Below are 16,508 nucleotides of genomic sequence, written 5' to 3' on the forward strand. Positions count from 1 at the left end.
GGATGTGCCTGCAACCAAGGTACATGCCCTTGACCAGAATCGAACTTGGGACCCTTCAGTCCACAAGCCTATGCTCTATCCACTGAGCCAAACCGGTTACGACAATTTTTATACTAGTAAATAATGGATTTTTATAGTATAATACAAAAAGAATAGTTTTGATCTAATCTTTGAAATTACTTTAAGCATGAAGTAGCTACAAATATTCTTAACCGTGATAACTATAAAAATAACCTGAGTTATATTAAGGTTTTTAAAGCAATAGATGAAATTACACTTTATTAATTAATTTTAAACTTTTTTTTAGGTAAATGAATTGGTGGATGTCAGAGATGTCACCTTTGGTTCCTGGTTTGAAGCACGTATACATAGTGTTACTAGAGCTTCTGATGAACATTCACGTGGCAAAACTCCCCTGAAGAATGGCAGTTCTTGTAAAAGGACTAATGGAAATGTAAATCATAATTCCAAAGAGAGCACAAATAAATTGGACATTGTACCCTCTACGTCTAATTCAGACTCTGTTGCTGCTGATGAAGATGTTGTTTATCATATCGAGTATGATGAGTAAGTGCTCATGCTATTGAGGACTTCATTAATGTTTTGTTTACAGAAGCAAAGCCTTCCATTTTAAGATTGTTTTCAAATAATAGTCTTTTTGAAGAAATCATTTAGGGGTCTGTTCAGTCTATTACTGTTTGTTTGTTTGTTTGTTTGTTTGTTTAATGTTTATAATAAGGGCTCCTTAACGCTCGGTTATCTCTGGCTCCCAAGTGGTTTGTTGTTTTTGGTAGCCTAATACCTGGCTTAATATAGTATGTTTCTCTATAAGGTTTTTTTTAAATAAATATTTTAATAATATTTTAGGTAGTATATAATAATAATGTAATAACTGTTAGAATGAGGTTGAAATAATATATTTTTATTGATTTCAGAGAGGAAAGTAGAGGGGGAGAGAGAGAAACATCAATGATGAGACAGAATCATTGATCGGCTGTCTCCTCCTGCATGCCACACTGGGGATTGAACCTGCAACCCAGATATATGCTCTTGATTAGAATTGAACCCAGAACCCTTCAATCTGCAGGCCAACGCTCTATCCACTGAGCAAAACCAGCTAGTGCTTGATTTTTTTTTTTTCAAATGGCTTACTATTGAAATAATTCACATACAATTTATCCATTTAAAGTATGCAATTCGTTGGTTTTAAGTGTATTCACAGGATTGTGCATTGCCACAAACTAATTTTGGAACGTATTTATCATTTCCTCCTCCCCAAACCCCATACCCAGCAGTAACTCCCCAACAAAATGTTTTTAAATGTTTTATGAAGACAGTATTAAAAACTTAGCTTTTCTAACACTGAATTGTTTTTGTTACTTATTTTCAAAATCCTACTATAAAAATTACTATTGTGAAAGATTTAATATTTATTCAACACACTAAATGAACTTACATTCTCATTCAAGTGATCCTTAACACATATGCCTAATATTATGCTACCAAATCCTTATCGAGTATTAAGTGTTCAAGATCCTAAAGTGGTTGTAATTTTTCCTACCACAAAATGTTTTAAAAGACTTAGGTGTTAACACAGATTTTTAGGATGGGTGAGAAGAGGTTACAAGCGGTCCCTTTAATCTTTACTTTCCTAATACTTCTGACGTGGTTGAAAACATAGCTTATTTCAAATGAGCTGTCATCCTGCTTTCTATCATAGTAGGTGGTAATAGAACCAACAACCAGAATAATAATAAGATCTGAGATTGGCCAAGACTGACAATATTGGTAAATTGAGGCTGGAATAATTTGTGTTCTTAGAACTCAGTCCCTGGATTCCCTGAATGCCATAGCAAAGAGGCAAGAATATAGAGGTGGGGGCTTGAGCTATCTGTATATCTGTCAACAAATAGAGTTTTTGATTTGCTTTGAGTTTTAGTTCGTGAAGCATAGAAGACATAATTAGGAAAACAACTATCTGGGACCTGATTCTGGTCAATAAATTGTTGTTTGGCAAAAAGTATTGTACAGAATGGCACAACATAGAAATAGAGTAAGAAGCTTTAAACATTACATGAACCAAGGGTTATCCAATTTTTGCAGTTTCAGGGGCTCTTTTAACTATGGAGGAAGACGTTCCAAGGTGTAGGCCTGAGTTTGGTATAATACTAGTTCAAATCATAGTACCTTAGTGTTTATTTGGCTTTTTTCTTTCTTTTAATGAAAGAAATTTGTCTTGGAATGAATGTTCAGTCCAGTTTTATCAAGCATTTGCTACTAAAGAGCAATATGGGGGAAAGGGATTGATAGTGACAGTTTAAATGTAGTAAATACGTTTTATTAAAGGCTGAGGATGATATGTAACACCTGACAAATATGTGTGTTCATCCTTATTTTAGTACATGTCTAGTTGTCTTGTTGATTTTTCCATTTAGACAAAAATATTAGAATTAAATCTATTTCTAAAGGAAATTACATTTCATTCAAGCTAAATGATGTGTATATGATTTTAAATGAGGAATCATTTCTCAATGTCTTTATCTGTACTAACTTTGCATAGAAAGCAATGTTCATAATATGTTTTTGGGGAATTGATCTATTATGGTGTGTTGGTATATTCTCAGTTGGGGGAAATACTCCATAATAGATACATATTTGTTCTGAGCTTAGTTCTGGTTTTCCTGTTAAATTAGGCTCTTAAATATAGTAGTCATTCTAGGATAAGCTTTCTGAACTTAACATATTGTTGAACAAGATCTCAAAATCTTCTCTCATACTTTCTTGCTTTTAAGGATTCAGCATGTACCTTTATTTGGTCTTACAGTCCAGTTAACAAAGGTGAATTTGAGAATACTACTCTTGTTAGTGATTTGCTTTCTTTAATTGCTTTATTGAATTTAGAGATCTTTATGTATAAATTTTAGCTCATTTCTGTAAAGAGAAGTAAACTAGAAAACATCTAATAGTCTGACAAGGAAGTATATATTTAAAGAAGAAAAATGCTTGTAAAAGTTTTTATTTATCGTATCTTCACTATGAATAATTATTATATGTAGCTGAGCAGAACTGACAGCTTTAAACATTAGAACAAGAGTACCCAAAAAATGTGAGCAAAGTCAAAATGATTTCTAGGTTTTGGTGGGGGGGAAATTAAGACCAAGCCTATTGATCTTCAGTATGAGGACCTAGAAGGAAAGGTTTAATTCCAGAACCCTGGTGCAGTGACCAGTCTGCCCCATTGCTTCTTGGTTGCTACTAACATAATTTACCCAAAACTGAGAATATTCCTCTAACTTTCTATGACTTACAGAATTCTGAAAGGATGATAATCAAAAGGAGGACGGAAGAAGTTAGACAGGTCTGTGACCTTACCCATTGCTCTTCTGTTGTGTTATAATCACATAGTGCTTAGAAAAATGACTTTACAGATACAAGTTGATTTTTACCTTTTCAAATATATACATTATCCCTTTACATTGGTCTTTCTCAAAAAGATGGTCATCAACACTGCAGATTCACCCAGGTAAGTTATTTAAAATGCAGATTGTTGAGGGACACCAAACCTCCCACTCCCTGCATTGGGTGGGTCTGAAGTAGGTTCCTGGAACCTGCTTTTCAAACAGGTACCTTAGGGGCCTGTTAAATACACAGAGCAGTGGTTCTCTTACAGGTTCTATATAGTTCAGGAATTTGAATTTGGTTTGAATTCTAGGTTTTTGGTTTATTTGATAATTTTTTTGTTTAGCGTAAACTCTTTCAGCTTTAATTTTCTCATCTGTAGATATGTGACTTAGGTTCATTATTTCCCAATAACCTTGAAAAGTACCCCGTAATAATAGTTTTTGTTTATTTCTTTCTTTGATTTTCATTTATTTATTTATTAATAAAGACAGAATATTTTGTAAGTATTTTTAAATGATATGGACTTATTTTTGGCATGGGTATCTTTTAACCTAATAATGTTGTTTCCATTATTACTAATTACCCAACATTGTTAAGTGTTCTACAAATGAAATTTATTTTTATGTAATATTTAAAGTGCTACTCTAAGCAGTTTTATGTAAGTTATTCTTAATTGTCTGTAAGTTTTACATTTAAAGCGTGAAACTTAGTAATGTTATCTATTAGAATAAGAAATGCTTTCTTTTGCATGTGGTATGACAAAGATTTGCTGAACTAGAACATGTCTCCAGATAAATGGTATCCTTATAGCACATTAACATCAGGAAACCATGTTTTAAGAGGAAATTTTAGTTATACTACTTTGCTTAGTGTAGTTTGAGTTTTTCTAAAATTATTTGTTGCCTTAAAGTCACCTACAGAAATGTAGTTTTACCATTTTATAATAAACCTATTTTTAAATAGTGTGTAATCAGTTGCCCTAAAACATAATTCCCCAGACTTCACTCAATGATTATTTTATCAATTTATTTCACACCTATATTAGAATAACACCTTGACTTCAAATTCTGAGAACAAGAGGTCATGTAGTACAAAAGAATGAAGAACCCTATTTTCATTCTTCTATACGTATAGGGTTGGCCCTCAGCTCAGTGTAGGTAAAGTTGGCCTTGATACATTCCTATCTCTTTGTGTTTCAGGCCTTTGGGATATCTTGAGCACTGTTTTAGAAGTTGTTCAAGCTTTCAACACTTCCCAAAATGTTTCATACAGTCTCTTGTACAGTTATTCTCAGTGCAAATGCTGGAAGAAATCAGCTGCATGAACTAGTTTGTACTGGTTATCTTCAGCCATATGTTAGAACTCATGGGGGTGATGGTAATGCTATGTTGGGAACTGCCTATACTACTTAAAATGGAAAAAAGACTTGATTACTACTGTAAAAAGCAGTTGAGCTAATTACAGGTTTTTCATTTTTAAGAATACCAAAACAATACTTTTAAATATATATATTTTTTTTATTGATTTTTTTACAGAGAGGAAGAGAGAGGGATAGAGAGTTAGAAACATCGATGAGAGAGAGTCATCGATCAGCTACCTCTTGCACATCCCCCATTAGGGGGGATTGAACCCGGGTCCCTCAGTTCGCAGGCTGACGCTCTATCCACTGAGCCAAACCGGTTTTGGCAAAGCATAATACTTTTATAGTCTTTTTGTTACTAGCTCTGCATAGAATTCTGTGTTCCCATAGATGTGGAATTGTAGATCAAGGCTTCTTAAGGACGAATAGGAGACACAGCATAATCAAGGAGATCTTTTTGAAATACGGCAGTCATAGTATGTTATATTAGAATAAGAGCTTTAGTTATATAAAAGCAGACTTTTGTATTTATGAATTGTGTGTTTCCAAACACACAATTCATAAATTTTTGAATCAAAAATAAAGTTTGAGCACACCTGCTCCTTAATGAAAAGGTTCTGTTTTACAGTATAAATATTGTGATAGAAAATACACACCCAGTATCCAGAGCTCAGAATATAGGTAGAAGAGATACTTCTGTATTCCTGAAGAATATGATACCAAAGATAGAGAAGTAGGAAATAATGGGGTTACCTAAGGGTGATTAGTATGACTGGAGTGTAGGAGGTATACGGTGAGTAGTAAATGAAACTCAAGATGAATAAAAACTTCCAGTTACTAGTAAACTTGACAGATTAAGATGCGTGTTTGTCTCCACTCCTTAAACCGTCCTAGAAGATAATAAAAGAAATGAGTAAATCCCCAAGGACAACAAATAGGATAGAAATAAAGACAGAAAACAGCAACATTTTGGAAGGTAAGCTAATGGATAAATGATACCTAACTTAGCAGGTCAAGAGAAAGCTGAAAACTAAGGATATGAAGTCAACAACAAGCAAGTAAATTGGCACTGAAGAATCTTTGGGAGGCTCAGGCCTTGGATTCACCAGGTACCTTGGAGGTAGGCATACAAAATAAAGCTGAGAACAAGAGGATTGGTTAATTTATATGAAAAAGCATTTTAACCACTCTTCACCCCACTCAAATTGAGGGGGGGGAAACAAAAGGAAGATGTATTCAGGAAGTAGAATTCAATATAGGAAATATTGAAAGGAGGTCCTACTATGACATCTGTGGAATAGGTCTAATCCTACAGCAAGCTTCCAAAGTTGATAGGACAGGTCTTTAAAATATTTTGAAGCCCAAAAGATTAGTAGAGTATCAGAAATATCTGAATGTGTAGGAATTTTATAACTGGCAGAATGAGAAAAAAATTAACGATGGGTACACAGAAAACTAAGCAAGTTGGAACTCAAAAGAACAGTTAAGCATCAACAGAAAACAAAGCTGTGAAAGAAAGGACATGTAAAGCACATTTCATTATTTAGTTGTGAGTAAATCTTAGTCTACATATAAAAACTTTTATTAAAAATATTGATTTTTTTTTTTAGCCGAAACCGGTTTGGCTCAGTGGTAGAGCGTCGGTCTGCAGACTGAAAGGTCCCAGGTTCGATTCCGGTCAAGGGCATGTACATTGGTTGCGGGCACATCCACGGTAGGGGGTGTGCAAGAGGCAGCTGGTCGATGTTTCTCTCATCGACGTTTCTAGCTCTCTATCCCTCTCTTCTCTCTGTAAAAAATCAATAAAATATATATATATTTTTTAAAAAAGAGGTTTAAAAAATAAAATAAATAAAAATATGATTTTTTAGCCGAAACTGGTTTGGCTCAGTGGATAGAGCATCGGCCTGCAGACTGGAAGATCCCGGGTTCGATTCTGGTCAGGGGCACATACCTTGGTTGTGGGCACATCCCTGGTGGGGGTGTGCAAGAGGTGGCTGATCGATGACTCATCAATATTTCTGGCTCTCTGGCTCTCCCTTCCTCTCTGTAAAAAATCAATAAAATATATTTTAAAAAAATATTGATTTTTATAACCAACTTAATTTATACTGTTAAGAGCAAGAAAAAGTTTGTCAATGAAGGAGCATGTGCCTAAAGCCAAATGATCAGAATTTTTAATCATGTTTCTTCTGCCTAAACAACTTATTTCACTTTTGTGCCTCTTATGTAAAATAGGGATAGAATAGCACCTACCTCTATCCTAAGAATTGTTAGCATATGTGAACACTTAGAGCAGGGTCTTGTGTTAGTAATTATAAGAGGAAGATGGAGGCAAATGAACCGAACATGTGGGATGGGTAGAATAATAGTTGGAAGTCAAAAACAAAGTACAAGAGTGTTACTTAAAAATATAGAGGTAAATAAAAGAAATAGCTTAAGAATTGAAAATGATTGCATCTGGAGAACAGGAATCAAGTGTATGAATTTATTCTAAGCCTTGAGTGTTAACTCTTTGAATGTTATATACATACAGGGGGAAACTGCAAAAAGTAGAAAATAAAAAAGTATCTTTTGTTTGGATTTTAACTTGAGCCTCAAGCATTTTGTTTTTATTGTAGAATTCTTTAAACTTATATAGAGGTTGAGAGAACAGTATAATGAACTCAGTTTCAAACATTGTGAACTCCTGGCCATCTATATCCTAGTATTTCCAAGCACCACTGGATTATTTTTAAGCAAGTCCTAAACCTTAACCTCATTTCAACCAGATATGACCTTATGTATGGCTTTAGTATCTATGGTGGGTGCACTGCTCAAAACTCCCTTCTAGAAAGAACTTGCTGACCAGCTGCAAGAAATGAGTGCAGTCAGCTCACTTTTAGCCAGTGTTTGATCAATGCCACACTCGCGGACATCCTCCAGCCAGTAACTAAACATGGCAGCAGTTCTAAGGCATGGCAGTTTCTACCCGTTGTGGAACTGCTTGGTCAGTCTATGGACCAAAGTTCACCATTGGGCCAGCCAAGAGTTTGTCAGGCATTCATGCTTTTCAAAGCCCAACCTCTTTCTTTCCTTTCAAAGTGACAGTCCATCATGATAAGGGCTTTTGCTACCGAGTCCAGTTCTTGCTAATTTTCATAGGTTCGTCTTTATTTTGACATCTTAGAGCATTCAACTGACAAAATAGCTAAAAGCATTCTTTTTAAAGTGCGTAGAAAAGACCTAACATATTAGACCTGAGACTGCTATTTTTTTATTTTTTTATTTTTATTTTTTTAAGAAAAGGCCTTTGTGTGGTTGACTTTTGGCTGGTGTCTGGGAACTTGACTTTTAGGAGGATTTTCTGAAAAATCCCTGATAAAAATGGTTCACCATGCTTAAACTGTTTGTGTGAACAATATGGTTTATGCCGAACATCTGCTTCTGGATGTCTGGAATTTTGGTATGTGCTGGGCCTCCATGACTAGCCCCTTAAAAATATTGGAAATTCTTTTTTTTCTCTTTTAAAAACATTTTAAACTGATTTCAGAGAGAAATATCCACGATGAGAGAGAATCACTGATTGGCTGCCTCCTGTACCCCCCTACTAGGGACCGAGACTTCAACCCGAGCATGTGCCCTTGACCAAAATCAAACCTGGGACCCCTCAATCCCAGACCGACGCTCTATCCACTTAGCCAAACCAGCTAGGGTGGGAATTCTTTACTGTGCATCCCTGGTTTTTCACACGGGTTGTTATAACTTGTTGCTGGACAGATTAAACATGTTTTAGTGTGACTCCACTGGGAGAGAAGTCTTTGACTTGTGCCTGTTTTCCTCTGGACAACACCCCATGTGCCTTTTTGCTTTGTTGATTTTGCTTTTTATCCTATCTCTGTAGTAAATCATAGACCTGGGAACAGACTATATGCTATCTTGTGAGAATGAGTCCTGTGAATTTCCCTAGCAAATCACTGAGCCTGAGGATAGACTTGGGGACCCTAACACATTAAAAACAAATCTTACAAGAAATTTATGAATCCTTAATACAAAGTAACCAGTCAATGTTTAGACTTCCTTAATTGTATTTTTAAAAAAATATATTTACGTTATTAAAGATCAAAACAAGATCTGCCCATTTCATTCAGTTGAGTGGTTTAATCGGATCCTATATATTACTCCCCTTTTATTCAGTTTTTCCATTTTGCCTGGACTTTGCTGATTATATTTTTTTAATGGCGTTTAACATGTTTCTCTATTAATGTTAGTTTCCTGGAAGCTAATACTTAATTCTAGAGGTTTGGTTGGGTTTAAATTATATTATTTGATAAGATTAGTTGAGAGATGGTGTTTACTTATTGTATGTCTCTGGGAGGCACTTAATACCTGCATTTCTTTTGTGGTAAAATTTTAGGTGGTGTCAGCCTGATTGATCCATCATCCACTGTAAAATTTGCTACCAACTTTTAATGATTTTAGCAGTAATAAATCTTTACCTACAACTATTATTTCCATAGAGTTGCAGAAATGGTGATACCTCCTTCTATCTTTCCTTCATTTATTAGGTGTTATTTTTTCATAAAGAACTTATTTCAACCAGTTGGTTCATACAGGAAAAGTAGGATAAATGAATGATTCTTGAACTTTTTCAGTGTTCAGAATGAGTACGTTTCCTAGCACTCTCGAGAGGTTGGCCAGTGAGATTTTTATTTCTTAGTATCATGAACTAATGGATTTTAACATTTGTATTAATCTAACGAGTGTGTGTGTGTGTGTGTGTGTGTGTGTGTAATTGTCCCATCTCTAGGTTATGAGAGCTTCTTCATGTTGAACCTGACATAATAGTTTATTTAGAAAATGTTTTTATTGACTTGAGGGGTGGGGGGGGGAGAAGAAGGGGAGAGAAAGATCATTTCCAGAAAGAAACATCTTAACCCCTTTACCATTTTTAGCCCATCCCACAACCCACCTCTCCTAGGACAGTTGTCAATCTGTTCTCTATCTACAAGTCTATTTCTATTGTGTTAGTTTATTTGTTCATTAGATTCCACATGAATGAAGTGGTATGGTACTTGTCTTTCTCTGTCTGGCTTATTTCATTTACCATAATGTGCTCCAGACCCATCCATGCTGTCACAATGGGTAAGATTTTATTTTTTATGTCTGAGTTGTATTCCATTGTATAGGTGTACCACAGCTTTTTTTGTCCGCTCATGTACTGTTGATGGACACTGGGCTTGTTTCATTTTGCTTTTGATTTTTAGGGATTCCTCACATTTTGTTGATTGTTTTATAATTATGTGAAACATTACATGGTTCTATAAGTAAATCTGTAAAAAAAAATAAATAAATAAATAAAAATTAGGGGAAACTGTCCCTCCTTGTTCCTCCTATAATTATATATATATAATTTTTCACATTTATTTGTATTTCCCCTCACATTTATTAGGGAGAAAGTAGCATACTATAAACACTGTTTGCATCTTGCTTTATTTTTTTTTTTTTAATATAGCTCTCCATATATATCATTCCATAGCAGATAATACATTCTTTTTTTATAAGAGCATAATACTCCATTATATAATTGTATCTGTTATTTTAAGTGGTTTTTCTATTATGGACATTAGAGTGTTTCTAGTTCCATTATAGACAGTGCAGCTATAAATAGCCTTGTATATGTTTCTTTTCATAAGGATTTCTGTTTATATTTGGGATGGATTTCTAGAAGTGGAATTCCTGGGTTAAAAGGTAAATATATAGACAGTTTTTCTGGCTTTGCCCAAATTCCCCTCTACAATGGGACAGTACCACTTTGTACTCCCATCCATCGGTAATGTATGAGAATACCTGTTTTCCCATAGCCTCTGAACATATTGTCATCAACCTTCACAAAATATTTTAAGTGGATCTGTGTTTCAGAATCTCGGGCAAAAGTGTGATATGGACTATAAGGTGTGATCCTAATAATGGAGCTATGTTGGTCTTTAAGAGATTTAGAGAAATGCAGGTCTTCACTAAGTGGGTATAGTTTCACCAAAAAGTGTTGAAGGTGCCAAACCGGTTTGGCTCAGTGGTAGAGCGGCGGTCTGCAGACTGAAAGGTCCCAGGTTCGATTCCGGTCAAGGGCCTGTGCATTGGTTGCAGGCACATCCTCAGTAGGGGTTGTGCAAGAGGTAGCTGGTCGATTTTTCTCATCGACGTTTCTGGCTCTCTATCTCTCTCCCTTCCTCTCTGTAAAAAAAAAACCAATAAAATATATATATTTTTAAAAAGTGTTGAAGGTATAGCATAAGAAGGACCTAGTAAATAAATGGAAACATTAGGAGAAATTGGGGATAACTCCTAAGTTTCTGGGAGTATGAAAGATTTCCTCTAGAAAAGGCTGAGCATTAAGAGATTATGAGAATTCTATCTTGGATAACTTGGATTTCAGATGCTTCTGAGATGTATGTTAGAAATGTAGTTGGATATATGAATCTGAAGAGGAAATTTTGGGATAGACTAGAGCTTTTGAGTCGTCACTTTATATAGTAAGATTTTTCTGTAGATGAAGATACCCAGGAAAAGAATAATAGTAATATTTGACCACTTTCAAGTTGACTTAAGAGTAGTTTATATTCCCCTTCCATGTTTATTTTTTACATAGCAATTGACATAACATCTCTTTTACTAGAATTAGAAAAATACACTTCATTTTTATGACATTTCTATGTAGAGTATATATACATATACTGTATAATATAATTCTGTTCTGAACTAGTAATTTATTTTAGTGGGTTTGAATTTTTATAGTGTGAGAGAGTGTAGATTTCTTCATGAAACTTAGGCATACAATGAATGTGTTCCAAAGCTTATCTTTGGTTCAGTCTCAAGCATCTTCTCTTTTTTTAGGGTTATCTTCTAACCCTATCAAGAAGATGCTTGAGACTGAACCAAAGATAAGCTTTGGAACACATTCATTGTATGCCTAAGTTTCATGAAGAAATCTACACTCTCTCACACTATAAAAATTCAAACCCACTTATACTTTGAACTAGAGGCCCAGTGCACGAAATTCATGCACTTGAGGGGGGATGCCTCAGCCAGACCTGCGCCCTCTCGCAGTCCAGGAGCCCTTAGGGGATGTCCGACTGTCACAGAAATTAACTGGGTTCATGTTCTTATTATATTTAAAAACAAATGGCAGAACTGGAACTGGTTCCAAATTCAGGAAGAGGTCAGCATCTACTCCTGTTAAAGTAATTCTTAAACTTGGGTTAAGAAAAGGTGGAGAAAGAAGAGCTTGTGTGTTATTGTTGTTGTTTCACTACCCCAAGTTAGCAAAGAATGTTTCACTAAGTTTTTAGCAAGAATTATTTATTCTGGCAGTTAATATCATGAATAAATATCATTTAATTACCATTAAGAATAATATGACTAGGTTTTTCTATAGGTTGCATATAATTTTAGTCTTCTTTGGCAGTTATCATAAGCACTGCTCTGTGATTCTTCTCTTCCTGTCTTCTCAGATATCCGGAAAGTGGTATTGTAAAAGTAAATTTGAAGGATCTTCGACCACGCGCTAGAACCATTTTGAAATGGAATGAACTGAATATCGGTGATGTGGTAATGGTTAATTACAATGCAGAAAGTCCTATTAATAGAGGACATTGGTTTGATGCAGAAATTACTGAATTGAAGACCATTTCAAGGACCAAAAAAGAACTTCGTGCGACTGTTTTCTTGGGGTAAGACTCTCTTCACTGTTCTAGCATTGCTGCCGTTGGTTCCATAATGGTTTCTGTAAAATTAAGATCTGCCTCCTTTATGTATTATTGCTTATGCTTAATACTTAAAAATTAGGAATGTAATTTTTAAATATTAAGCACAAGTTTCTTTTTTTTTTTTTTTTTAAATGGGGCATCTATGAAAGATGGGAATTTACTTACGAAAGGATGCTTTTAAAAATAAATTCTCGAGATTTTTTTTATTAAGAATGACCCTTAAATCTTTATAGCAACTGTAACTAAAATCCCAATTAGTAAATAGACAAAGTTCAGTGAATTTTCACACCTGACTTTTAATTATAGCTTGCATATGAGTGTATTTTGCTGGCAGAAGTTAACCTTTCTTCCTTTTTCAAACAGGGGTTCCGAAGGAAAATTAAATGACTGCCAGATAAAATTTGTAAATGAAATCTACAAGATCGAGAAACCTGGGGCCCATCCTCTATCATTGGCAGATGGAAAGTTTTTAAGTATGAATTTTTTTCTGGGCTTACACTACATGTATTGTACGTGATTGGCATTTTAATTGGCCAGGGAATAATGTAAAGAAATATAAAACTTAGCCCGTACAATTTTATTTTTAAGACGAGAGGCCTGATGCACTAAGATTCCTGTAAGAGTGGGCCTGCCTTCCCCTGGCTGCTGTCAGGGCCTTCACTCTGCCCCTAGTAGTCTTTCTGCCTTCCCACACTGCCCAGAGGCCCCAACCGGTTAGGGCTGTGCAGAACACTTATGTCAGATGCAAGCATCCCAACCCTGGCCCTTTGGCACCTATATATGCAAATTAACCCACCATCTTTGTTGGGTTAATTTGCATATTCCTGATTGGCTGGTGGATGTCTAGAAGGAATAGTCCATTTGCATCTTTCTCTTTTATTAGTGTGGATGGCAGTTTTAAGATGCATTTTGGTCTAATGAATTTCTCACGTGATAAATTATTTTTTCAGAAATATTTTCTTGGTGTTTATTGCCATTTTCTCTACTATAGGTTCTATTAAAAAAAATTCTGTTTCAGCAATTTTATGGCCATCCAAGATTAATTTTTACTAATGAGACCTATTTTTAAAATACACATAGGTACACCCAAAAAATCTTATAGTAATGGTCATAATACCAAAAGTTACTATTAAATATCAATATTAGACCAGTAGAGCCTAAGAATAATAGTGCTGACCAATCCTTGAATTTCTGGGAGGTAATAAATGAGATTTATATAATCATTAAAATGTATCCCTACCTCTTCATTGTACATATTTTACTTGCTTAATATCATGCATCTAGTTGGTAACAGAGATATGACTAGATTCTAGGTCTATTCACTTATGATTCAATTGCTGTCGTTCCAAATAGATTACAGTGTCTCAAACTCTAATTCTGGATTTTTTTGTGGAGAGCAATCCATTGATTTTATGCCACTTGTCAGTGTCTAATATATTCTGCGAAAGAATTGATAAAGACAAGAGATCCTGTCTAACCTCTTCTTACCCTAATTGTGCAAGATTATAAGAAAAGAACTTTAATAGATCAATAAGCAGACTTTCATGTTACCTATCTAGACCCTTCTAATTTTTTGTTTGTTTTGTTATTTCTCACCCAAAGATATTTTTTTCCATTGATTTTTAGAGAGAGTGGAAAGGAAGGGGAGAGACGGAATGAGAAGCATCGATGTGAAAGAGAAACATCAATTGGTTGCCTCCTGCACGTGACCCGACCAGGGCCAGGATTGAGTTTGTAACTAATGTACATTCCCTTCACTGGAATCAAACCCAGGACCCTTCTCAGTCTGTGGGTCAGTGCTCTATCCATTGAGCAAAACTGGCGAGGGCAGCTCTTCTAATTTTTTAATTATGCAATTCTAATAACATATCTAGCTTTTAATTAAGAGCCTTAACACATTGGTCACCAACCTTTTGGACCTCATGAACCACCAGTGGTCCACAGACTGCCGGTTGGTGACTGCTGTGTTAAATCATACTCTGTATGACTATTTGTATGGTTATATCTTAAGGAAAAGGTAACTTAATGAGTAAACCTACTTAATGTGACTTAGTTTTTCTCATGTCTTTGTTTCCTCCCACTCAGTATATCTGTGTGTGTGTGTGTGTGTTCTCTGTTTAATACTAATCACTTTATAGCTACAACTTTGCACTTGTGTGTAAAGAAACCATATCAGAGCCACATCCAGACTTCCATTGACTCACTCCCCAACCAAAAATCTAAACATTCCTTTTAGGTTTGTTGTATTCCAATACTTAGGTGTTAAGCTACCTTAGTGGAAGTGGAACAAAAATACCTTTATTGACAAGAACAGGCAGCTTTCAGTCAAAAAGTTAGCACTAAAATCAGTAGCCTTTTCTCTTTTCCTTCTTCCATCCCCTTTGTCAGGTACTTTTCCCCATTTCCCTTATATTGCTAGATTAGTTTTAATATGGTAAATTTCCTTTAAAAATGTACATATTATATAAATTCAAGTAATATAGAACTCCCAGGAGGTGCATGCTAACATTGTATGTCATTTTAGACATCTTCCCATATATAATTTATCTTTGTATATTTAAATAATTTTGTAGGTTTTTAAAATTATTTTCTTTTTGAAATGTGTCTTCCTCTATATTAATAATTCTTGTAAACTGACATAAAATCTATCCAACTGTTCTTTTGGTTAACATTTAATATTAACTTTTGGTATTATGACCACTACTGTAAGACTTTTTGGGTGTAACTATGTATATTTTAAAATTTTAAGGGAACACCTTGTTAAAAGGTGTTTGGATTTAGATAGGGAGGGGGCAATAAATGGTACTTCTTAACTTGCCAGAATTTTTAATCAATTGATAAATTGGATTTAAAAAATCAACTGAGTTGGAAATGCCACTTATTCAACAAAGTATAGTATTTCACTTGAAATTGTAAGATATCTTATGGTACCCTAGTGAGTTCACTGGATTGGTGCACATTTGGGAAACCATGCGTTTAGTCAATATAAATTTTTAAAACAAAAGTGCATTATCCCCATGATTGAGTGTAGTTAGATTTATTACTGACACATGCCTGAGCCCATCCCTGAAAATCTGATTCATAAATCTAAAATGAGACTCAAGCACTTATTATTAAAGTCCTATACTCTCATTATTCCTTATAGTTCCTTTCTTGTCATTAAAAAAAGCTGTGTAGTATTTTTATGAGGTTTTCTTTAGAAGATTCATAGATATAAAAATGATTTTAAGACTAGGCTTGCTGCATTGTGTTCTTATTAGGGAGAAATGAACCTGAATGTAACTTTTGTCGCGGAGACCCAGATAAAAACTGCCGTGATTGCTCCTGTCGTGAATGTGGTGAAAAACGGGACCCAAGCATGCAGCTTCTTTGTGATGAATGTAACTTGGCCTATCATATTTACTGCCTGAACCCACCTTTGGATAAGGTCCCTGAAGAGGAATGGTATGATTATCAGGGGTTTTTTGTTGTTACTATGTTTAAAATTTAATGTGAAATAGATATTTGAACCACCAAACATAGATTTCCAAAGATACATAATGTATATTAAAGTACTTAATGTATTAGGGTCTTAATACTTTTATTCAGTTATTACAACAGCTTCTGAACTGATCTCTAGCTCCATATTTAATCCCTCCTGTCTCTGCTCCAATACGAAGTCTATGTTCTAAAGACACATGGCATTTCTAATCACTCTTAGCATACATACAACACTGATGTATTTCCTTTATACCACTTAGCTAATATAAATATCCTTAAATACTTGTTATAATAGACTATACATTTTTCGCTTGAGAATTCTAATAACCAATTTATATGGGAGATGTATGAGTTGCATACATAGTTTAATGTTCAGTCTAGAATCATCTATTAGGTGAATAATTTCCATTCTCAGCGTTAGTGATAAGATGATTCTATTTGAATTGGGCAGCTGTGTCTGGCTTTTGAACTGAGAATTTATGATATTAAAATATTTTATGTTCTCTAAGAGAGTGACAACT

At 34.7% G+C, this 16,508-nt stretch overlaps 1 protein-coding gene across 7 annotated transcripts in view; it reads left to right on the forward strand.

The window, feature by feature from the left end:
• UHRF2 (ubiquitin like with PHD and ring finger domains 2) overlaps positions 1 to 16,508 on the forward strand; it is a 49,534-nt gene that overhangs the window by 12,607 nt on the left and 20,419 nt on the right. For all 7 annotated transcript variants that reach the window (XR_004987195.2, XM_036434026.2, XM_045580204.1 and 4 more), the window contains exons 3-6: positions 308 to 567; positions 12,253 to 12,471; positions 12,871 to 12,980; positions 15,768 to 15,951. Coding sequence is in view for 6 of the 7 variants with exons in the window: in XM_036434026.2 (XP_036289919.1) it covers positions 308 to 567; positions 12,253 to 12,471; positions 12,871 to 12,980; positions 15,768 to 15,951 (773 nt within the window). In the remaining variant the exon portion in view is untranslated. The remainder of the gene's footprint in view (positions 1 to 307; positions 568 to 12,252; positions 12,472 to 12,870; positions 12,981 to 15,767; positions 15,952 to 16,508) is intronic.

The sequence above is a fragment of the Pipistrellus kuhlii genome, unplaced genomic scaffold, assembly GCF_014108245.1.
Source record: "Pipistrellus kuhlii isolate mPipKuh1 unplaced genomic scaffold, mPipKuh1.p scaffold_m20_p_12, whole genome shotgun sequence".
NCBI lineage: Eukaryota > Metazoa > Chordata > Mammalia > Chiroptera > Vespertilionidae > Pipistrellus > Pipistrellus kuhlii.